The sequence below is a fragment of the Tenrec ecaudatus genome, chromosome 8 (genome assembly GCF_050624435.1).
Source record: "Tenrec ecaudatus isolate mTenEca1 chromosome 8, mTenEca1.hap1, whole genome shotgun sequence".
In the NCBI taxonomy this organism is placed as follows: domain Eukaryota; kingdom Metazoa; phylum Chordata; class Mammalia; order Afrosoricida; family Tenrecidae; genus Tenrec; species Tenrec ecaudatus.
Window position 1 is genome coordinate 111,840,153 of NC_134537.1, and position 24,721 is coordinate 111,864,873.

The 24,721-nt window shown below is 43.7% G+C and overlaps 1 protein-coding gene across 1 annotated transcript in view; it reads right to left on the bottom strand.

Moving 5' to 3' along the window:
* Positions 1-22,241: 22,241 nt before the first annotated feature.
* ERI1 (exoribonuclease 1) overlaps positions 22,242-24,721 on the bottom strand; it is a 31,979-nt gene continuing 29,499 nt past the window's right edge. The window contains exon 7 of the mRNA XM_075556741.1: positions 22,242-23,010. Within this exon, the coding sequence (XP_075412856.1) occupies positions 22,765-23,010 (246 nt within the window). The 3' untranslated portion in view covers positions 22,242-22,764. The remainder of the gene's footprint in view (positions 23,011-24,721) is intronic.

The following is a 24,721-nucleotide window of genomic DNA, read 5'->3' on the forward strand; positions in this document are numbered from 1 at the left end:
ACATTACCAGACACCACCGAGTCTTAAGCCAACGCATGACAACCGCCGGGTGGAACTGTGCTTCAGGGGGTTTGTGTTGGTTGGGATCTTTTGGAAGTGATCACCAGGTGTTTCTTCGGAGGTGCCTCGGGGTGGACCTGCGCCTCCAAACTTTCCGTTAGTAGCCAAGTGCACAAACTATGTGCACCACCCAGGAGATTCCCAGCGACATGGCAGACCCAACTTTATTGTTGGGTGGCCTTTTCTGCTTCCGCACCGCTGTGACTCTGACACTCTCTGAGGCAGGCATCTGCCATCCAGCTGGCTGTCTAGGAAGATAAGAAGGTCACTCTGTGGCCGCGGGGACAAGCAGAACAGAGCTGCTTGGCCACGTGCCATCTCTGATCTTGGAGTCCGTATTTGAGTTTGCAGCCACTAACGGGGGTCACCGACCCAACTGAGGTGCTGCTGGAAATGCACAGCCCCACAGCTATGGAATGTCTCTGCTTGGTTAAGGGTGTGACGGCGGGCCAGAGGCCTGAACATGACTCCTGTTCAAGACTAGAGGAATATTTAAGACCTTGTGGGCATCCCAGCTTGGTCAGAGTTGCTCCCTTTGGTAAAGAAGGCATTGCCTGCTTTTGTAGCGAAGAACAGCTGTGCTCTATTTGTTTCTTGGACAGTGTTGATTGTTTCAACCATAAGCTACACCCAACTGGTCAAAATTCCCTGCCCAGCTGAGGGACCTCTGCCAGCTTCAGGCTGACAGAGAGCAGGAGGCAGAAAGTCCAGATGGGCCTCAGTAGGACGGAAGCTGGCCGAGCTGCAGAATCCATCTGTGCCACAAAATTGGCCGTGTTTCCCTGTCCCTTGGGGATTCTGGGTTGGGTCCAGCTTATTGTAGGTTGCTTCTTTTCATTTCTCCCTATCAACACCACCTCCTTTTCCAGACTGTATTTTTTTTCCTGAAGAAGGACTCTGTGTAACAAGCTTCTAGCTCAATGAACTACTGGATGGTGACAGTTTTGCTTTTTCCTCATTGGAGCAAGAGGCTTGAGTCTATTTGCAGACTTGTTTGGGAAGAAAGCTGCTGCCTCATGCCAGAGGGTGCTAAAAGTTCATGCCTTGCTTGTTCATTGCTGTTCTTAGCTGCCGTCTAGTCCATCCCGACCCATCATGACTCCGTTGGTGCCAGAGTCCGATTGCTCCATAGGGTGTCCAGAGCTATGGCTTTGGGAAGCATCGAGTTTGTCATCTGGTGGCCTCTAGGGGGCTTCAAATGGCCAATCTTGAGGTTGGCAGTGGAGTTCAGGTGGTTGTGCCACTTAGTTCTTTAGAGAAACTAGTTGGATTTTTCGATTGTTGTAAAAAATACATGTGATATTATTTGCCAGCCTATCATTTTTTAGTTAAATAATTTAGTGATATCAATGAATCCATCATGTGCTGTAACCACCACCCATGCTGTGTTGCTGCTGTTGTTGTCGTTAGGTGCCATCACATCAGTTCTGACTCATAGCAACCTTATGTACGTTCGCATGAAACTCTGCGCGGTCCTGTATCGCCCTCACAATGGTCCTAGGCTCAGGCCCATTGCTGCAGCCACTGTGTCCACCCATCTTGTCCAGGGTCCTCCTTTCTCGTGCTCTCACATGTTCCCAAGCACAGGTCCTTTTCCAGGCCCTTGTCCCTCCTCACCACGGATCCAATGGATGTGACACGGCATCTCACCACCGTCGCTGATAAGGAGCACCCAGCATCCTTGCCAACTCTTCTATCATCACAAACAGAAGCTCACGGGGTCAGGGAATCTATTTTAGTTAGACTCGTGCTAGTTGGAGTTCCTCGATGCAGAAATAACAGAAACAAACGCGTGCTGGATTTACCCATAGAGAGAAATCCGTGACAAGGACAAAGCCAACATCTCCGGAAGCAAGGACAGGCATGTGGCCAGGCCTCGGGAAGTGCCTGGGGACTGGATAGCTGGCAGAGCATCTGGGACCCGTCCCAGCTTGGCATCTCTTTGTGGCTGCCGTCTGTCTCTCTCTGCTGGCTGGTTTTCCTGCCTGTCAACAGAGAGAGATGCTGCTGTCCCCCAGAGAGTGGTGCTCACCCCTGCCACACAGGAGAGCTCATCAGAATGCTGAGCACCTTTCAGTGAACATTCTCGGGAGAAATAACCTGATTGGTCAGTGTAACACATTCACAGGGCTGCCGTTTCCAGGAACCACAAGCTGGCTGACTTGTCAGAACAGAGATGTATTGTGTCACAGTTCTGGAGACGAATAGTCAGAATTCAGGGTGTCAGCGAGGCCTTCTCTCTGAGCACTCCAGGGGGAGATCCTTTCTTGTCTCTCTCAGCTTCTGGGAACCACCGGTGTTCTGTGATGTGCAGATGCATCATCTCGGGGATGTTCTTTCTCTGTCACTCTCTGTCTCCTCTCCTCATCTGTGCAATACTTTCCCCATTGAGTCAGGACATCACGGGAAAGGTGCGGCTCAGCAGAAAGGAGTGAAACCTTCCGGAAGATAGCCTGACACCATGACTGAGTGTGAGGGCGGTGCAGCGCCAGGCAGTGTTTCCTTTGTGGTACATGGAGCCTCTGCACTCAAGGGCAGCAGCAGGTACTCCTGTAAGGTCTCATGTTAACCGACAGCATCTCCAAAGCTCTTTTTCCAAACAAGAAGCCCTTCTTAAGTCCTAGGAGTGAAGACTGCAACATCAGTTTTCGGGGGCAGAACTGAATTCCTAACAGTGAAATGCTGCCAGCGATGGTGAACAGTAGCCCAATGTCTGTCTGCTCAATGCAGTGGGAGTTATTTGCATCTTTGTTCTAAAATCAGACCCTGGGTCCCACCCTCGAATCTCTAAGGGTAAGGGCTGGGATTCTGCATTACAATGTCCTCAGCATGTTCTGGAACTAGCCTAGATTTCACCGGTACTGACACACAAGTCTTAAGGGTTCCATTATAGTTCCTGATAAGGCCTAATGAGTGGCTGCCTTTTAAGGCAGCAACTATTTGTGTTACTCCAGAGCCAGAGCGAGCTAGTCATTTCAGTGCAAACACTCCTGAGTGGCACAGGGAACACCCTGCCCTGCAGAGCAATAGCCGTAGAACCAGTCTAGCGGAAATCTGAGAAGCCAGCTCAGCACTAGATCGAATATTATTCTTAAAAACCTTCAGGGTCAGGACTTCTAAACAGGATTTCAAGAACAGTTCTTTCCGCGTTAAATCTGGCTCAGAATGAGCAAGCAGGTGAAGGCCTTGTGAATCGGTGCCAGAATCAAAGACAGATGTAGAATCTCAATCGTTCTTTTGAGAGAAAGTGAGACTCCATTGGGAAAATCCTATCTTAGACTAGCTAATTGTATTTTATGCTTCCGTGCTTGTATGTTTTCACAAGTAGTTCCTGCTATTTAGTAAACAGACACCCGCTGTACTCCAAGACTCCACTCACGTCTCTGTGTCCCGGCAGATCCACTCATCGTGGCTCCTGCTCCCATGAAGCCCTCTGCACCTTAGACCACATCCTGGATTCTGCTGCTTTTACTTTGGGTGTTTGGTGTTGGGCTTTTGGCGCTTTCATAATGAAATCAGTGATACGGGGATGATGCGAATTCATCTTCTACCCAACTGATGCAGTGATGTGTCTGCTAATCTGATTCCGGGCTCCCCACTGTCCCTCACACCGCCCTTACTATCACAGTCAGAGCCAGTTTGCCGACAAGCACAGTACAGGTTCTAGGATCACCAGTGTTGAACCACGGAAAATTTAAGGCACTCAGGCCTGTATCCCAGAGCCCTGGTGGCATAGAGGTTAGAAGTTGGGCTGTGATCCACAGGGCCACAGTTCGAAACCAGCCTCAGCTCTTTGGGAGAAAGACTGGGCTTTCGACTCCCTTAAAGAGGTACAGCCTCGGAAACCCCCAGGGGTTGGCGTGAGTCAGCATTGACTTGATGGTAGCGAGTTTGGTGTGGAGGCCTGAATCCCAATATCTAGGATGTCTGATTCATTGTACCTCTATAGCCTTAGATGAATTTTGAAGATGTTTCATTTGTGTTTTATGCTAAAAAATAATAGCAAAAACACAGAGATTGCCACTGAGTCAATGCTGAGTCACTTAGGTAAAGCAGACATATTTCAGAAGGCATGGTCCACATGTTGCTTCATTTAACAAGTAAAAGGCATACAGAGTATTTTACAGAGAAAGCTGGCAGTTCCGCGAGGTTAAGTAACTTGCCTTGGCTAAGTAACATACCGTCAGGGGTGTCAGAATCCAGCTAGACCTAGATTTGACTCCAAACGCTGTGCTCTTCAGCACCACGCTGACCTTTTAGGACCACTGCAAAACTCACTTTGCATTGCTACCTCTCTCACTGTGCCTTAGTAAAGAGCCATTACAGGATGAAGTCTATTTTCTAAAATTCTCATTTCCAAAGCTTCAGCTACAATATGAGCCTAAATCGATTTGAAATTAATCTGCCTATCATAGTTGAAGAAACGCCTTCTCCATAGTTGTCCTCATTTCCCATAAAAGGCACTGTTAAACTCTAAGGAGACCCTACTTTCATGGGCTTATTATATTAGATGTAGCCTCTACGTTGTGGGGTCTCGCAATTTACAAAGCCTTGCAGGGTGGGATGATGGGGGCAGCATAACATTGAAGGTGGTGGCTGATTTCTGTGTGAATTTGACTAGGACGTTTCCATGTGTGATAGGTAGGTTTATTGTGCCAACCTAACCAATGGGAACATGTGGGATTAATCACGTCACCATTTGATTGGAGGGCAAAGAGATAAATGGCTAGGTAAGGCCCGCCCTTCGGTCTCTTGCTCTCTGATGATCGAACCAGCATACAGCTGCTTTAGTTAGTTATCTGCCTCAACTTGTGAGCTACACTACATGTGGGACAAACCAATCTGTGGATCGTGTTGCTAGAATTTGAGGTTCTTTCGAGACCTACTTTGTCATGCTGCTGGAGTGGACATTTCTTGAGCTTGAGGCTGGTGGATCCTGTCGTCTTTTACCACTTGAATTCAATATCCCATCAGGCCTGCTTAACTAAGCAGCTGACTGTTGGTGACCCGCCCTGCTGTTTGCTGCCTGTGGGTAGACTCGGCCTGTATTGCCTGAGGAAAGACTGAGCTGTCTACTTCCTTGACCTTGGACCCAGCAGCCCTTATGAGTTGAAGGACTTCCAGTATATTTACTATTTCACAAAAGTATGTTGAACTGAGCTCTCTGTACTGCTGTGTGGACTAATTAGCTTTTATATTCCTTCATGCAGTATAAATCTATCTATCTATCTATCCTCTATCTATCAATAATCATAAGGGTCCTGGCTTTATTTCTCTAGAGAACCCTGCCTAACACATCACCACACCACCTGTTTGGCTAACTCGTCTAGCCAACATTACTGTCAGGAAGCAGTCATATATGATCAAATCCATTGGCCTTGGGTAGAGCAAATTATCTTCTGTTATGTCACCAATGTGTTTTTTCTGGCTGCCATTGTCAGTCCCCAAATCATGGCAATCCCAATACCCAATGGAATCAAATACTACTCAGTCCTGTGCCATCTCGGTGGTCAGTGTGGATTGAACCATTGGTCCATAGGGATTTCATTCACTTATTTTCAGAAGTCTATAATCAGGCCTGTTTATCTAGTCTGTAAGTTCCCCCTGAAACCTGTTCAGCATTGTAATACCATACAAGCATCCCATGACAGGTGGTGCTGACTGCACTTGAGGTACATTAGGCAGGAATCAAACTCATGCACGAATGTCTGAATGAATGACTGCATGAATGTCATGAAATTGACTACGACTGAACCATCAATGTCCCCCAGTGGTAATGATGTGGTATGATGTGATGTTAACATTTTACATAATGCTCTCCAATGTAATTTTATCAGTCTAGTTGAAGTCCTATCAATCTAGGGTGGAAACTAGGACAAATCAGTTCTCCATTATAAAACATGTAAGTGAATGACGCTGTGTGAGTATTGTTTACAAGCAATGCCAAGGGACCAAAGAACTTCCAGGGCTGCTGATGGGGACGGGAAGGACTGTGAGAAAATAAATCCCTGTTCTTTAATACCATGAGCTTGTTGTATTTGTTAGAATGGCACTAGGTAACAAAGGTACAGAGTGTAACAACTGAGTCACAGATACTGGGTGTGAGATTGAGTGGTTGGAGGAAGGCGGTGTATACATAGTTTCCCAGATAATGCCACATACATATTTGATCGGACACACACTAAGATGCTTCTATCAATTAAGGAAGGGATTTCAGAAACACCCAGATCTCTAAGAGATATTAGAAATGGTTTGTATAATATTTGAGGAAGTACCATGAAAAAAATTAAATTTATAAACCAGAACTACACATCTCCTTCACACGCAAGCATGATTCAAAGCACTTAGACATAAGCCAAAGTTAAACACAACTTATTCCAACAGGAAAGGTGGAACCACCATCAGCAAGAGGGGCAGCAGCCACACCGATTACACCCAGGCCCACAGCAAACTCATGACAACCACCAGAGTCCCTTCAATATGGAAATACTCACTCACTGCCATTGAGTCAATTCCAATTCATAGTGGCCCTATAGGACAGGACAGAATTGCCCCTTCAGAGAGGCGGAGGCAGGAGAAAGGAAGTGGGTGTTAACAAACTCAGGGACAAGGGAATAAGAAGTGATCCAAAATCAGTGGCAAGGAGAGTTTAGGAGACTTGGTAGGGCTTGATCAAGGGCAATGTAACCAAGGCTGAGCATGATAGTGGGACAAGAGGAAAGTAAAAGAAAATAGAGGGAAGAACTAGGAGGCAAAGGGCATTTATAGAGGTCTAAATGCAGGCATGTACATAGGTAAATATATTTATATATGATGATGGGGAAACTATATGCATATATTTATAGGTTTAGTATTAAGGTAAAAGATGGACATTGGACCTCCACTCAAGTACTCCCTCAATGCAAGAACACTTTGTTCTATTAAACTGGCATTCCATTATGCTCACCTTGCTGATACGATCACTGAAGACAAAGCAGGTGCATAAGCAAATGTGGTGAAGAAAGCTGATGGTGCCCAGCTATCAAAAGATATAGCATCTTGGGTCTTAAAGGCTTGAAGATAAACAATCAGTAATCTAGCTGAGAAGCAACAAAGTCCACGTGGAAGAAGCACGCCAGCCTGTGTGAATATGAGGTGTCGATGGGATCAGGTATCAGACATCAAAGAAGAAAAAAATCATTATCATTATGAATGGGGGCGGGGAGAGCTGTGGAGTGGGGACCCAAAGTCCATCTGTAGGCAACTGGGCATCCCCTTAAAGAAGGGTTGCGGGGAGGAGATAAGCTAGTCAGGGTGCAGTATAGCAATGATGAAACATGCAACTTTCCTCTAGTTCTTTAATGCTTCCCCTCTCCAGTATCATGATCCCAATTCTACCTTACAAATCTGGTTAGACCAGAGAATGTGCACTGGTACAGATCAGAACTAGAAACACAGGGAATCCAGGACAGATGAGCCCCTCAGGACCAGTGGTGAGAGTAGCAATACCAGGAGGGTAGAGGAAAGTTGGGGTAGAAAGGGGGAACCGATCACAAGGATCTACATATAACCTCCTCCCTGGGGGACGGACAACAGAAAAGTGGGTGAAGGGAGACATCAGACAGTGTAAGACATGACAAAATAATAATAATTTATAAGTTATCAAGGGTTCGTGAGGGAGGGCGGGTGGGGAGGGAAGGGGAAAAATGAGTTGCTGATACCAAGGGCTCAAGTGGAAAGAAACTGTTTTGAGAATGATGAGGGAAACAAATGTACAAATGTGCTTGATACCATGGATGGATGTATGGGTTATGATAAGATTTTTATGAGCTCCCAATAAAATGATTTTTTTTAAAAGAAATATTTTTTTAAAAGAATTGCCCCTTTGAAGTTCTGAGGCTACAAATGTTTATGGGAGCAGAAAATCTCATCCTTATCCCATGAAGCGGCTGGTGGGTTCAAACTGCTGACCTTTCAGTTCGCAACCCAACCAGGAACCCACGACCCCACCAAAGTCTCTTCAATATTGAGATAGTACTGGCTAAACAGGTGTGACTGCCAATGGAGAGGTTGGAGTCTGGGTCCATCCTGAAAAAAAAAAGGCCTGATGTTCTACTCTGAAAAACCAGCCATCAATCACCTTGTGGGGCACAGTAATACTCTGACACTGATGGGGTCACCGGCAGTCAGCATCCCCTTGATTACAATGGATTAGAACACGTAGATTACCAATCAAGCATACCGACAATGCTGTAATAGGGGAATTTATTTATATTTAAAAGAATGCCAGTGAGGCAAATAGATGAGAGTCAAGGCCAATACAAAATGGTGTTTGTTTTTAAAGTATTGGGTCAAAGTCTCTCCTTGAAGGTCCCCCATTTTTGGTGGTCCTTTATTTTGCCAAAGCATGATGTCCTTTGATAGCAGCTGTGTTTTCCTGAGATGGATCTCTATGTGACCCGTGAGGTTTTTCTGCACCAAAGGGAGAAAGAAAATAAAGTGAGGAGTGGACCAAGGACCCAAACACTGAGACGTGGTTATACTGCCCCGACTTCATCATACAGAGATGTCACTCAGCCCCTAGGAATTCCTAATGCCTATCTTATTCTACCTCCCTTTGCCTTGAAGCCCCGTAGTACATTTTCTTCCCTAAGCTGACATTCAAATACAATCTGGGAATACATTACTTCACTTAGCAGGGCCATAAAAAATGTAGTGGAGTGTGCTATTTGAATGAAATAATAGCCTTACTCAAGAATGAAAAGACAAAAACCTACAGTGTCAAAGACAGCCAAAAATTCCTACTACACAATATTGATGCCTCTATTTGAAGAACAAGAATTTATACAGGATTGTTTTAACTTGTTAAATTGAAACCTTCTTACATATGATATCTTTATCAGTATTATTATTCCCTTCTCTCTCGTCTTGCTCCCAAATTACACATCTGTAGACCACAGCAAAGTTGCCTAAAGTAAGGAACGTAGGATTCAACGTCAGCTTTACGACTTGAGATTTAGGTATAGGTTTTACCTGCCTTTATTTCTCCTTCTTCATTTTTTAATTCAATCATTTCTGAGGGATCTTACAGCTCTTATCACAATCCATACACATCCATTGTGTCAAGCACATTTATACATATGTTGCCGTCATCATTTTCAAAACATTTTCTTTCTACTTGAGCCCTTAACATCAGCTCATTTCTCCCTTCCTCACCTCCCTCCCTCTTGACCCCTTGATAATTTAGAATTTATTTTTCATGTTACCTGCCTTTCTTGTTCCTTCATTAGGACGTGATTGTGTGGCATTCCCACGTTCTCACAATACACACCGAATGGACCAAAGTCACGGCCATTGTTCCCTTTGTGGGGCTCTTCATACTTTCCAGGCAAGCTCGCCAGGAGGAGCACAATCCCCCAAACACTCAATGGATCAAGTGATTGCGTTTCAGCTGTCTGCACTGAAAACTGTTTCACAACGCCGTGCCGTGTGTGAGCAATTGCAACATAGCCCAGGACTGAATAAGCACTAGACTGAGGTGGGAACAATGCTAACCCAGGTGTTCTTGACATTATCAGATAAAAGCAGCTCAAAAGGCTTGGTGTCGGCTGGTTGATGGATAGGCTTTCTGACATCAATGAGGAAGAAGGGGCAGGCTCGTTTGTTTTACACCCCTGCCCCCTGCAAAAGATTAACCCAGTTTTCTCAGCCCTCCCAAAGAGAGTCCTAAATAAGAACCTTTATCAAATGTGAACACCGTCTACCTCCACCCCTCCCTGCAAAGCATAACACCACTGATAAAAGTGTTTTATGATTACACTCATACAGAATTAAAGGCAGACATTTCCAGCCATTTGGGTCAGCCGTCTCCAGACAGCCTATATGTCATCCAGGGGTACCACGGACTAAACCCTCCAGAGGGTCCCCGAGAAAGGGCCATTTTAAGGACTCACCTTCCACATTCTCACGTTTCATGCACGTCCTTTTCTCAAACTCCCCGACCAAGAAAAAAACAAACCAAACCCCACTGAGATCCACAGTGTTTCTTCCACGCTACAAAACAAAGTCATAGCAACTCACCCTTCCAACTCAGTCGAGGCCAGCGGTTCTCAACCTGTGGGTCACGACCCCTTTGGGGGTCGAATGACCCTTTCACAGGGGTCACCCGATTCACAACAGTAGCAAAATGACAGTGATGAAGTAGCAATGAAAATAATGTTATGGTTGTGGGGTGGGGCGGGGGTCACCACAACATGAGGAACTGCATTCAAGGGTCATGGTATGAGGAAGGCAGTAGTGCCTCAGGCATAGAAGCCTGGGAGCCCAAGGTGAAGTGCACAGTATAAGGGGAGTTCTCTTTTAATGATGTTTCAAGGCAGCATCAGTCCTTAGGGCTTCCTGGTTTTTCCAGCCCTACATTTTTGTTGAGGAGCATTGGTCGCAATGTGGTTACAATTGGGTTACTACCTGCAAGGTCACCAGTTTGAAACCATTAGCCTTCCTGAGGGAGAAAGACGGGATTTTCTACTCCTGTAAAGAATTATAGTCATGGGTTGTGATGAGCCATACAAGCCCCTAATAAAATGATTTTTTTAAAAAGAAAGAAGGACATTAAAGGAATATGTCAAGTTTAAGAAAAAAAGAGTCACCATCTCAGAACCTCACAGGGGCAGTTCTACTTCAGCGTCCACTCGTGAATTTGGGTTGTTTGTATTTTTCTTTCTTTTTCACTTTTGTTTGTTTGTTTATACTTCTGTTAGGAGGCCCCAAGTGGCACATGAATTGAGTCCAGACAAATCAGAAGGCAGTCACACACACACACACACACACACACACACTTCTCCCCCCCCCACCTCCAAGTCAAGGAGATTTGAAGTGAAGGATTCGGGGATTTGTTAAAATCTTCCAATACAGTAAAACCCCGGTACTCAACTGCATCAGTACTCGACATAACTGGATCTCGACGGGAAATGCCGACAAAACGTTGCATCAGAGCTCAAACAAAACATCGGAGTCCAACCTGACACGTGACTTCAGTAAGCAAAAGCAGTTCGTGTTTCCGTCACTCGGTGTTAGTTGGTGTTGTTAATACGTGTTGCTTAAACCTTTGCAGCTATGTTCCAAGCATTTTGCTATAATTTTCTTAGTTTTTGTGGCTTTTTGTACTGTTATCAGATAAAAAAAAAACATAGGTCCTAAGAGCTTTTTTTTTAAAAGAATCATCATGATAAGGAACCACGTTATCGATATTGTTGATGATTTAGTAAACCCTTTTAGAAAACAGTTGTGATAAGTAGGTTTATTGTGCCAACCTGGCCAATAAACACATATGGCATTAATTGAAGGGCAGTTTAATTGAAGGGAGGAGAGATAAATGGTGAGCCTCGCCTTTCTAGTTCTCGGGTCTCTTGCTTTCTGATGGTTGGACCAGGGTGCGGCTGCCTTAGCTGGTTCCCTGCTTTGGTTGGCAAGGTTCACTTCCTGTGAGACATCCCTGAGGAGAAGTCACATGGACCTACCCCAATGCAGCCCTGGGTGCTGGAGCAGCCGTGTGGAGACCCCTGCCAGTCACATTCACTGACTCGGCTTTCCTCCTGCAGTCAGCGTCATTATGTGTTTTGTGAGATGGAGGAGGACTTTGTAGATTAGTGTCAGACATATGGGTTAATGTTGGACTTATGGGCTTGGGGAGCACTTAGTTGGGATGCTTACTTAATGTACACTTACCCTTTATATAAAACTCTCATACACATAAGAGTTTCTGTGGATTTGTTTCTCTAGTCTAGCCAGATTAACACAATAGTTAAGGAAATGCTAACAGCAGACCACATTAGACATAATTTTATTTTTAAGAGAAAGCCAGTCAGGTTCTAGTGAAAAAAGGCAAAGAAGGGAAGAAAAAAAAAAAAACTCCTGAAAAGCAGCTACCGGTTGATTTTAGGGAAGGGGATTCCCCTTCCAAACAAGGACTCTCTCCATCCTTCCTCTCCACATCCGTGTCCACAGATCCAGATCCGCATCAATCTCAAGGTATGGTCCATACAGTAGTTAAAAACTTTTTTAATGTTGTATTTCTTATTTAAATTTTATTTAACTCTGAACTTATTTACTTTGAAATTTCTGTGTCACGTTTTGTATAAAAAGGCAAGTTTAGGGCAAAAACTTGATGGTTGAGAACAGATTTATCCGTTTTCAGTTTTTTCTTATGGAAGAAATTGATTCGGCACTCTACTGCATTGCATCTGGACACTCCTAAGAATGGATTAGCGTCGAGGTCCGAGGTTCTACTGTATTGCGTGGGGTAAACTGAAATTATAATGACTTTTATTTAATAAATTGGCTTCTTCCAATCTCAGGTTAATTGATATCACTCTTTTAGCCGCAATCTTTGTAAGCCCCACCATCTGAGTAGATGGTGGTGTTGCTAATTGCTCTCCAGGTGGTTCCAACTCATATGGACTTGATCGGCAATAGAGCAAAATACTGCCCAGTCCTGCACTGTCCTTGCAGTCACGATGTTTGAGCCCACTGCTTCAGCCACTGTGTCCACCCACCTCATTGAAGGTATTCCGCTTTTGGGCTGACCTACTTTGCCAAGCATGACGCTCGTGTTAGGCCAGGTTGTCTAGAGAAACAAACCAGTGACCCTCACCTATGTACAAGAAAGAACTGTATATCAAGAAGTCCCATTAGATCAACAAGGAACCCCAACCCAGTCTGCCTCCAGTCCATAGGCCACTGCTAGGCCACACATCCCTCTCCAAATTAGCATAGACGCATGCCAGTGAGGCAGAACAGAAGGATCACGGGCTGGTGGGTGCAGTGGAAACCTGGCAGGACACCAGCAGCCCTCAGGCTGTGACTTGATTGACAGCTTTGACTCCACCCCCATCCAGGATTATCTAGTTGACATAATCCCTAATGACCACAATGTCCTTTTCCAGCGACTAGCTTCTCTTGATAACATGACCAAAGTGTGTGAGATGAAGTCTCACCATCTTTGGTTCTAAAGAGTATTCTGAATGTACTTCCTTCTATTACTTCTGATTTATTTGTACTTCTGGCAGACCGTGGTAACTTCTATTTTATATTTCAGTCAATATTTCAATAATGACTAGTTAGGACTGTACAAATGTGAGGTGCCTGTGTGCCACAACTGAGATTAGCTTGCAAATTACATAAATACAAAGCATGGTACTCTTGTAGGGGGTGGAACCATCCATGTAAATAGAGTGTATTGAACCCTGATGTGGGGATTGGTCAGTTTTGTCACCATGCAAGGCTTAAAATGAGCCATGCCAGAGGGGTAAAGAGGAATCTCACTACTATCAAGAAAAAAGACCCAGGAATGGTGTATTTGGGATCCAGATTCCCTAGTGTGAACTTTCTTGATCCAGGAGACAGATTGCTGAGGCACCATGGATGGCAAGAGATACAGGTGACAAGAGAGTGTTGGGAGTGCCTTCAGGCAGGAGGCGTACTGACGGAATGGAGGTGCCTCTAGATCCTTACTGGCAGAGTCAAAGATGCTCGGTAACACGCTAGGACAGTTCAGTGGACCAGGTCGAAGGCCCAGAGTTAGCGTTGCGGCATTACTGTGGGCCCCGCTGAGCGGGGACTGTCCTGGTCCAAGAACTGTATCACAAATGAGCTTTTCTGATCCTGGTTTGTAACCTGTTACTTCCCTAATAAAACCTATATGACTGTGAGAGTAGTCTGTGAGCTCTTTGGGGGTGCTACCACTTATGAAAACCAACAGAGAAATAGTGTACCATGGGTGGGACAGTGGGGCTAAATTTTGTAAAATAAAGATTGGAAAAATTAATCACCTACTAACAAAGGGGCTGCGATCCACATGGTTGGCAGTGTAAAACCACCAGCAGCTCCAAGGGAGAAAGACTGGCTTTCTACTCCCATAAACAGTTAATCTCAGAAACCCACAGGGGTCACTATCAGTCAGCATCGACTCAAAGGCAGTTTTTTGTTGTTTTAAATACTTTCTATTTGAGCCCTTGGTTATCAGCTTTTTACCCTCCCTTTGCCCACTCTCCTGACCCCTTGATAAATTACTAATTATTTTTGTATCTTACACCAAATGCTGCCTCCCTTCCCCCAAGGCCCCCCGCCCCCCTATACCTCCCCCTACCCTCCTGGTACCACTACTCCCATTTCTGTGCCTGAGGGGTTTATCTGACCTGTGTTCATGTGCTGTGTGGTCTTTGTACCTGTGTACATGCTCCGGCCCAGCCCGCAGTGAAAGGCAGGAGTAGGCTCATAATAGTGGGGGTGATGAAGCTTCAAGGAACCAGAGGAATATTGTATGTTTCGTCAGTGTTATAATTCACCTTGGTTGACTCATCCCTTCCTTGCTACCCTTTTGTGAGGGGATGTCCCATTGTCCACAGATGGGTTTTGTGTCTCTCTTCCGACCCCCGTCGTTCTCAACAATATGTTTGTTTTGGGTCTTCTGATGCCTGCTACCTGGTCCCACCAACACCTCATGATTGCCCAAGCTAGCCACGCTTCTTCTGTGTGGGCTTGTTGCTTCTCTTCAAGATGGCTGCTTATTTAACTTCATTACTTTAAGACCAAAGATGCTGTATCTTTTGATAGCCAGGCACCATCAGTTTTCTTCACCACATTTGCTGGTGCACCCATTTTGTCTTCAGTAATTGTACTGGGAGGGTAAGCATCTCAGAATGCCTGGTTGTTTCAGCAAAGTGTTCTTGCATTGAGGGCTAGAGCAGAGGTCCAAAGTCCATCCACTTCCTCAATGTATTGCCATCTATGTACATAGGCCAATACTTCTATTTTTGTGCATAATGTATTTACATAAGTGTACACCTATTTTTATACCTCGATCCATAGCTTTGCTTCCTAGATATTTTGTTTCCTTTTACCCTCCTCTGTCCCACCATCACTTGCCTTCTTTCCCATGAGTACTTCCGCTCATCTAGATTGCTGTTGCTCCAACACCCCAAGCATCTGTCTTCCTCATTGTTGATTTTAATTCCCTAGTTGTTCCCTTGTCTATGGTGCTGTTTGCTCACCACTCCTTTTTCACCTCCTCTTCCCCCTACAACTACGTCCCTCTGGAACCTTCAGTCCTGTTGCTTTCTCCTCAGGCCAGTTTTCTGCGCCTATCTTATAGAGGTACGGAAACCAACAATAACGTAGACAATACAAAAAAACCCCCCAAATTTAAGAGAAACATATATTTTTTTTCTATATTTATCACTAGTGCACACACCCACACACACAAAAAAGCAGATAATTCCAGGTCTGTCCTCTGACCTTTATGACTATCTCCCCACTGGTCCTGGGGGATTCTGGGAGCTGCCCCTTCTAACCTGAACTCTATTTGGGGGCTACTCAGGGGATTTGCCACTTTGATTTGCTCCCGTTGCTGATCTGTGACATTCCCTCCCTGGTTTGGGCCACTGTAGGGGGTTCAGACTGGACTCGCTCTCTGCCATGTGTCCCCAGTATTGTCCTTTGTTGAGGTGTGCTCCAGTGAGGGGAATCCCGTCTTGAGCTGCTGTGGGCCCTACAGTTCTCTGTGCCTTAGCGGTCCGTGCAGGGTCGTCGTCCTCCAGGCTTGGTGTGCCAGTCTGGGGTCTGTAGCCTTACTCTTGCTTTTTCCTTCTTGGTTTGCTTCGGGGTGGGCATGGCGGGCTGGTCCCTCTTCCCAACCTGTAGGCTTAGGGACAGGGTCAGTTTGGCTCTGATTGGAGCCAGCCCTGTAGCCCACTCTGTTCATGTGTTGCTCCATGTGGTTACATGGCCTCAAGGTGTGGTGCACGTGGTGAGGTCTGCATGCACACCCCAATGCTGTGGAGACACAACCAATGCTGTTCCACCCCTGGGTGGGTGTGTACCCTCCACCCCCAGTGCCAATGACAGTTTTTGAGTGAGCATGAAAAAAAGATTTATTAGTGCTGGACTAGGTTTTTAGCAATATAGCTAATTTATAGGAAAAGTTTGATTATACATAATAAAATAAATGTAGTATTTTTCATTTCTAATTTTATCAAGTCAAATGCCTCAGTTTAATAGATATGTATATACACACCTTTATTGAAAAACAATCTTACCTCTTAACAAACTGCTACCAAAGAACTTACAATTTTAGTTACAAGTGATTGGTTACAAGTTAAATAATGAAAAATAATGTTTTTATTACCTTGTTTTACAAATTATTTTGAAAAATTGCTAAATCTACATGATTTAAAATTTTAACTGCTTTTAATAGTCTCTGTAATTTATTTCTTAATGACTTTTGGAGTGTTCTTTTAAATTTAGTAGCATAAACATTTGAATTCAGTCAGATAGTTTATGATGGAAAGGATGTCTTCTTGAGTTACTTGACCTGCTAAAATGATATTTGACTTGATTTCATCAGCTGGTGAACATTTACAAAATATTGAATAATTAAATCTGCAATTCCAAGGTTTGAGAGAAAATATATTCAAATGCATAAAACTGATTCTATCAAAAATTATTATATTGGATCGCTTCTTATTCTTTTGGCTAAGGTCAAGTATAACAATTATCATACTGGAAAAAGTGTTCTGAAAATAACAAGTTCAGTTTTCTGAAGTCTTTCTAAATACATCGGGTTGCTGATAGATCACAGTGAGATTTGGCGTACAGAATTCAAAGAACCGAGTGAGCCTACTTTAATAAATTCCTCCCATTACCATTTATTTCTTTAGGAGTGGTTTTCAGCATAGATCTAAACACTAAAATAGAATTGATGCTGAAGCCTTTCATTGTAGCTATGCCCTATTTTGCCGACGATACATTAGAATACATAAACTAACTGGAAAACCTCAGGGCTTCCAACTGGTTCCTTCTAGTTCAAGCCATTGCTGGGGTTTGCTGTTTCCGCCACTATTCACTGAAACAAAACCTAGTTTAACAAGATCCCCAGGTGACTCTTACAGATACTTAATTAGTATACAGCTTCATCTCATTAGGAATCATCTCCCCAAATCTTACATGTTAGCTAATAACTATAAAATATTCAAATATTTATTTAATTACATGTCAGCTCAATATAGAAATGCAAGTCTTAACATTATAATAAATTCAAATTTTTCAATTTACTTATTTTTTGTTACAGAAATATATGTATGAAAATAGGATCAATGCTTTTCGGGCATCAAAATACATAGTAAAAAATCCCATGATTGCAAACTCCAAAAATGCTAAATTTAAGATCTAATGGAATTGGTCTGTTCTCTGGCCCAGCCCCTTGGACTCAATAGAAGATGAAAATTCTAACCTTTTTTGGAAGGACAGGTTGTGGTTGTAGTTCGAAAGTGATTGTCTCACGAAGAACGAGAACTTTTCTGTTTAGTGAATGCCCATTTGAACATTCAAAGTCTCTTCATAATTTACTTCAATATGGATTGCAAATCAATGTAAAGAAAACCCAAATCTACTCAAATGGACCAAGCAGTAGACGTCATGTAAATGGAGAAAAGATCGAAGTTGTTAAGGTTTTAAGTTTGGCTTTGATCTACACTAATGCCCATAGAAGCCACAGTTAGGTAACCAAACCATGTACTCCAGTAGGCAAATCTGCTGCCTAAGAACTGTCAAGTATTGGAGAACAAGTTTGTTCATGGTGTCTTGGATTTTAGGCCTGTCCCTGGGGTCATCTGGGACACCGATTCAAAAATTTGCATTGGTTAGACCACACCATCTTTAGTTTCTAAGATAGGGTATTCCACTATATAGCTATTAAGTTAAACCATTCTAGTTTGAATGAGAATTCAGACCTACAAATTACAGGGTAAGACATAAAAAGAAATATTTGAAAAAGAATTAGGTATTAAGGGACTTCTAAGAGAAGTTGTATATATGGACCCATTATGGCTAGTTGGTTATGTATTGAGCTTCCAATCATAAGGTCAGTGGTTCAAACCCACTAGCCACTCTGAAGCCTTTAAAAGATTGAAAGGTTTGAAAACCCAAAGGGGCAGTTCTTCTCTGTCCTATAGGGTCACTATGAGTTAGAATCGGTTAGACGGCAGCTGATTTTTCTTTCTAGCGTGGGTATCTGTACAATGTATACAGAGATTACAAGATGGATACTGGAAAGCATAAGCACAGCTTGCGAAGAGCAGAAAATAAGAAAATTGAAAGGACACGTCTATAGAAGTGGAGGTGAGTTAGAGTAGCAAAAATATAAGACTTCATTGTAATTTTTTTCATTGTAATTTTTATACATACTTTGAAGATCTAGCTTTTTGTTCTTCAAATTAGGCAGTGAACATTCAGAACGCATTGGATCATTGGAAAAAGTCAACAATAATTCATGTTTCAGAGGTGAGGTTGATTCCAAGCTTAAGAAAAATTCTAACTTTTAAAAGTTTCTGTGTACAGGTAGAGAAGTTGAGGCATCTTTTCACAAGACTGGAACATTTTAATAAGAGTCTGAACTCTTGATGAGCTCATTTGGGGTTTCAGAGCATTTGAATCTCTATTTATTGTATCAAATTCACTACCAATCAGCTGATTACAACTCATAGCGACCCTATACGGCAGAATGGAACTTCTCCAGTGGGTTTCGGAGGCTGTGAATCCATGGGAGCAGAGTCTCTCCTTTCTCCTGCAGAGCAGCTAGTGGGCTTGAGTATCGCCGACCTTGTGGTTCGCAAACACATAACCCACTACACCAGGGATCCTTATTAATTATGCAAAACAAACCTCAGACTCACTGCCAGTGAGTCCATTTTGATTCATATTTACTGTTTAGAAACTTACCTCTGGCCCCTTTGAAAACAAATGAGAGCTGCAGCTGGTCAGTTCCTAGTAATGGTGAAGTGATAGTTGGGGGAAAATTCCAACTTCATATAATTTGCATTGTTTAAATAGATCTTTGGATTCAAGGACACCACGCGAAGTATAACTTGACCTAAACATTTAGTACAACACACACTTCTTTAAAGAAAGCCCGCGTGCACTTCCTCTATCTCAGGTTAGCTAATAGCATTCAAATGCCCTAATCTCTTTATGGGCGAACAGTGACGAGTGGGAGACGGCACATGTTCTGCATTTCCAAGACTAGAGTCTGTTAAGGTGAGACTGGTGCCATTTTTGGAATCAGGTTAAATATAAACAAACAAGTAATATTTGAGGCATCAAAATCTGTGTACTAGTAAGACCAGAGACGTGATGTATTTGAACTTTGGTACTGGCAAAAGTTATTGAAGGTCCATGGACTGCCAGAACAACCAAGTTTTAGAAGTATATCTAGATGTACGACTAAACCTCACACATTTTGGACCCGCTATCAGGACAGAGACCAACCTGAAGAAGAACATCATGTTTGGTAGAGGGTCGTCAAAAAATAGGAAGACTTTCAAGGAGATGGACTGCGATCTGATCGATCAATTGGCTTCAACAATGGGCTCAAACCTAACAGCTGTTGAGGATGGCGTAGGACCTGACAGTTATGTTCAGTTGTGTAGTTTGGGTTGCCATAAGCCAGAATAGATTTGACACCAGCTAGCTATCACCAAATACCTTTCTTTTTTTTTTTTGCAATATCATGGCTTCACATTTTCTGATGCATTATGCTGGAGTTCTGTATTCCATTATAATAAAACCTTTTGGGGAAAAAATAAATGATGTAAACTTTAAAAATACTTTCATATATTTTTATGGGTCATTCTCATGCCATGGAGTCGATGCCCAGTCACTGGATATACTTGAGTGATGAAAATTTTGTTTGAAAATGTCAGTACCTACACTATTCTGGATATTGTGCTCCTTGCCAAAAACACTAGACACAAAAAATCAACCAGCACTGAAATAAACTTGAACATGTGCAGCACAAATTAAGGGTTCATTGAATGTGCAATGCAGAGAGGAAGTTAGTGCCAAAGGCCAAGGTGGAATGAGAAGTCTGGAATCATAGTGGGTCTTTAAAACCAGACAAGAGAACATGATTAACGGAATAACTCGCTGGGAACAACAGGATGGTGCAGGTATGAAAAAAAAAACACAGGCCTAACTAATGTTGCCAATTGGAAGATGATATCTAAACCAAACCCACCCCACTGCCTTGGAGTTGATCCCAACTTATGATCTTATATCCTGTTATCAAATTGATTGCTCATCAGTGACCACAGAGTTCCTGAGACTAAGCCTTGACAGGAGCAACCCCCTCATCTTTCTCCTGTGGGGCGGGTGAGGCAGGTGGTTCTGAACCGCAGACCCTGCATTTAGCAGCCCCGGAGCTCCCTAGAGTGACCCTGTAGGGCACAGTCCAGCTGCTCCTCAGATTTCCAAGGCTGTCAATCTATAGAAGCAGACTGCCTGCCTCATCTTTCTGCCACAGAGGAAACAGGTTGCTGGGAAATATTATTTTTTATGGGCCCTGGTGGTGCAGTGAGTTCAACATGAGGCTGCTTTACTGAAAGGTCTCTGGTTTGAGCCAACCAGCTGGAAAGATTGACACGTTGGGAAACCCTGGGAGCAGATCTGGTCTGCCCTGATGACATCGCTATAAGGCTGAGTTGACTGGACAGCAGTGGCTTGTTAGAAATTCAACCCTGAAGTCAATTCGGACTCATGGCAGCCCCAGGACAAGGAGAAGTTGCCCTTGTGGGTTTCTGAGGTTGTGTATCTTTATGGGAGCTGCCAGCATCATCTTTCTCCGAATCCCACTCAACCGAAAAGTCAGCAGTTCAAACCCACTGGCCTTTCTGAAGGAAAAAGATGAGGCTTCTATAAAGATTTACAGCTTTGAAAACTATATGGTGCAGTTCTACCCTGTCCAATAGGGTTACTAGGAGTCAGAATTGAGTCACTGGCAGTGAAATACCTTAAAAGCACTGAAATACAATATACATATGTATATATATATATGTGTGTGTGTGTGTGTATATATATATATAATATATATATATATGTCAGAATAGAAAGATGCTCTCCTGATGTGTAAGATCATCAACTTATCAGAGTAACTCTCAGTGGTTTCAGCAAAATCCCAAATGAAATTAAGGGCAAGGTCAGAGCCTCACAAAGCAGACGAGGATCAGTCAGAAGTGATTGAAATCGTTAAGGACTGCATTTGATTTGGATCCAGTCAATGCCCATGGAAAGGGCAGTAGGGACTCGGGGGGTGTGCTGTCGTGGGCAGATGAGCTGCAAACAATCTGCGGCGCTAGGAGGCAGAACGTGGCTAATGTGTGCCTGACCCAGGCCAGGCTACTTTCGGTGGAATAAAAGACCAGCAGGGACTCGACAGGTCTGAACTATGGTGCTGGTGAAGGGTATCTAGAGCACCACGGGCTGCCAGGAGAGCAGACCCGTTTGAGAGGAAGTGCAGTCAGACGCTCCGCACAAGCAAGGATGGTGAGACTTCATCTCATGTACTTGGACATGTTATCAGGAGACCACTCCCTGGAGAAGAACGCCATGCTTGGCGAAACAGAGGGCGAGTGAAGGAAGAAGAGTCTTGAGATGGATGTAGACGGTGGTGGCAACCAGCTCCACGTGGGGAAGACTGAGGATGACACAAGACCGGGCTGGGTTTCACGCTATCGTCCACAGGTGGTCAGAACCAACTCAGGGGCCCCTAGCAGACACAACTGTGTCAAATCAGATCAAGCAAACACGTTACTGGCTTAGCTCTGGTGATGGCCAAGATTACTTTTATTCTCAATAATCAAAACGTTAGACATGGTAGAAAGCATTATTTGACCTATTAACATTACCCATAGCGTTAAATAAAAATGCAAAATTAAGTGGTAACCCTTATTTTTAAGTCTATTTTAAAGCATGGTCTCTTAGATGTAAGAAACTAGGGGCAGATATATATAACAAGAGGGAATGAACAATAGCACCCCAATTTTTAAAAATCCCACTGATTTATCTATGTAATATAAAGTTCAAATTATAAAACAAAAACATAGTGCTGAGTGCTCCTAACTCATTGTGACCCTAGAACCGAGTAGAGCTGGCTCCCAGGGCTTCCGAGGTATCTATTACAGGGAAGCAAATTGCCACATCTACCACCAGCTGAGCAGCTGAGGGCTTGAGCCACTTAGCCACTGTGCCTCTGAGGTGCCTTTGAATGTTCTCCTGACTTTTCATTGATTTAATCACTAATTAAATTATTGACTGGACCCTCCCTAAAATATAGCACCAGTCTCCAAATTATCAGTTGAAAAGAAACAGGCATATACGCGTACCACATACTTTATGAAATTCATACATACACTTAATTTTATAAATCAAAAGAACAATGATATTTCCTAAAAACAATAGGCTAGATAAGGCCTGCCTTCCAGTCCTGTCTGAACTTTGTGAAATTATTTGATCTAAATTATGTCAATGTAGCAATGTATTCTATTTTTAACATCGAAAAGGTAACATTCAAGGGGAGAGCCAATTAAACATTGCATTTTAAAACCAAAAGGAAAACATCCTGATGTCTTAAATTATAAAATTCAGTCTAAGCAGGAATTATTACTGGGTAATAAATACTGCTCATCTCAAAAGTGCTGGTGACAAAGAATTCAGTACGCCCTTCCCACAAAATCTGTTCGTGTACATATATAGATATAACTAGTTACATGTATAACTGAAATAGCATTTTAAATGTTCAAGGTGCTCGGAAATGCAAAGGACCAATGCACTGAGTATTCATCTGCCACCTCTTTTTAGCAACTCCAGTTAGGAGGGAAGACTCACTGAGAAAACTTGCTATTGTTTTCTAAAATGTGGCATTTGTGGAGCCGGCGTGCCCTCTACTGGTAAGGAAGAAGATACGCTCATTAGCTGTCCCGCGTGCATTTTCTCGTTGACACGGAGTTCGCAGCCATCCTGAAGCATTCGCACGGCGATCCGAGCAATATTCTTGGAGTCATCGAGTCCACTGTGAGGCCGCCCATCATAACTCATTCCCAGTTTTTCCAGCATTATTGTCAGTTTGGTTTGGCTTCTAGGAACCTGAAGGAGACAGACGACGGAGCAAATCATTGAGATTGCACTGTTAAAGGAGGCCTGGTGGCATGCTGGTTATGAACTGGGCTGCAATCTGCAAGGTGAGCAGTTCGAAATCACCCACTGTTGTGCGGAAAAAAGACAGGGCTTTCTGCTCTCGTAAAGAGTTAGTCTCAGAAACTCACAGGGCGGTCCTACCCTGTCCACCAACACAGGTAAAGGACACAGCAATCACCTGAAAAGCACCAGTGAGAGACACATCCAGCACAGCAAAGGCCAGTAAGTACTCTCTTGGCCAACTAGATAATTGAAGCTTTCAGAGTTTAAGAAATTATCCTGGATGTTTAGTGGAACCCAGATGGGATTCCTGTGCTTCTAAGCATTTTACGGCATTAGAAATCTAGCGAACCATTAATTACAGGGAACGTGCTTGGCCTGTGGCAAAGATGGCTGGTGAATGGGGATGTGCTGGTCTGCATTATCACACTCAGGAGAGTTGGGGCGAAATTCCACACTCATTGAATTCTAATACGCGTGCACCTCTCACCTTGTCCTGCATCCTTCTCCCTGCTACCAGGAAGAAGCTTAATTGGGTTAAGCTTGGCATTTGTGTCTATACTACTTGGATATTTTTAAGACTCAGCTTCTAAGTTTATAAAACAGCCGCAACTTCACTGTTAACTCACAGGGTCACTGGAAGATTTACAAAGCACATCATATAAAAAGAACCCTGATGAAATGTGGGACACTGAGGACAAGGAAAAGTTGATGTCGACAAATTCTCTATGGTCACATTTAAGGAGTCTGGGAAGCCAGGACTCTGGTGGAGGAAGGTCTTTACATTTGTGAGTTGGAGATGAATCCTAGTCACATTCCCCTAAGCTATTCCCCACGGTGTCCCCCGTAATAATGGCAGTGTTAAGATGCTGCCTGCGAGCACTTGGTTGCTACTATACCCTTGGAGGGTCTCTGCGTGAAGGCTGTCTGCCATCAAGGGCCGTCAGGTCACCCCACCCTAAGTGCAGCCCACTCCCTCTGAAAAGGATCAGAGACTGCTCCCCTGGGGAAAGCTCAGGGACATTTAAGTTTAAGCCCCACGTCAGCAACTGCCAAGATTAAGCTGTCATCTTTTTTTTTTTTTTTAATCATTTTGTTGGGGTCTCGTACAACTCTTGTCACAATCCATACATCCATCCATTTTATCAAGCACATTTGTATATTTGTTCATTCTGAAAACATTTGCTTTCTACCTGAGTCCTTATTGGTATCAGCTCATTTTTCCCCTCCCTCCCTGCTACCCCCTTATGAACCCTGGATAATTTATAATTAGTTTGTCATGTCTCACACTGTCCAACATCCCCCTTCACCCACTTTTCTGCTGTCTGTCCCCCAGGGAGGGGGTTATATGTAGATCCTTGTAATCAGTTCCCCGTCTACCCCACCTTCCCGGAATCGCCACTTTCACTGGTCCTGAAGGTATCATCTGTCCTGGATTCCCTGTGTTTCCAGCTCCTATCTGTACCAGTGTGCATCCTCTGGTCTAGCCGAATTTGTAAGGCAGAATTGGGATGATAGTGGAGGGGAGGAAGCATTAAAGAACTAGAGGAAAGTTGCATGTTTCATTGTTGCTACACTGCACCCTGACTGGCTCATCTCTTCCCCGTGACCCTTCCGTAAAGGAATGTACAGTTGCCTACAGATGGGTTTTGGGTCCACA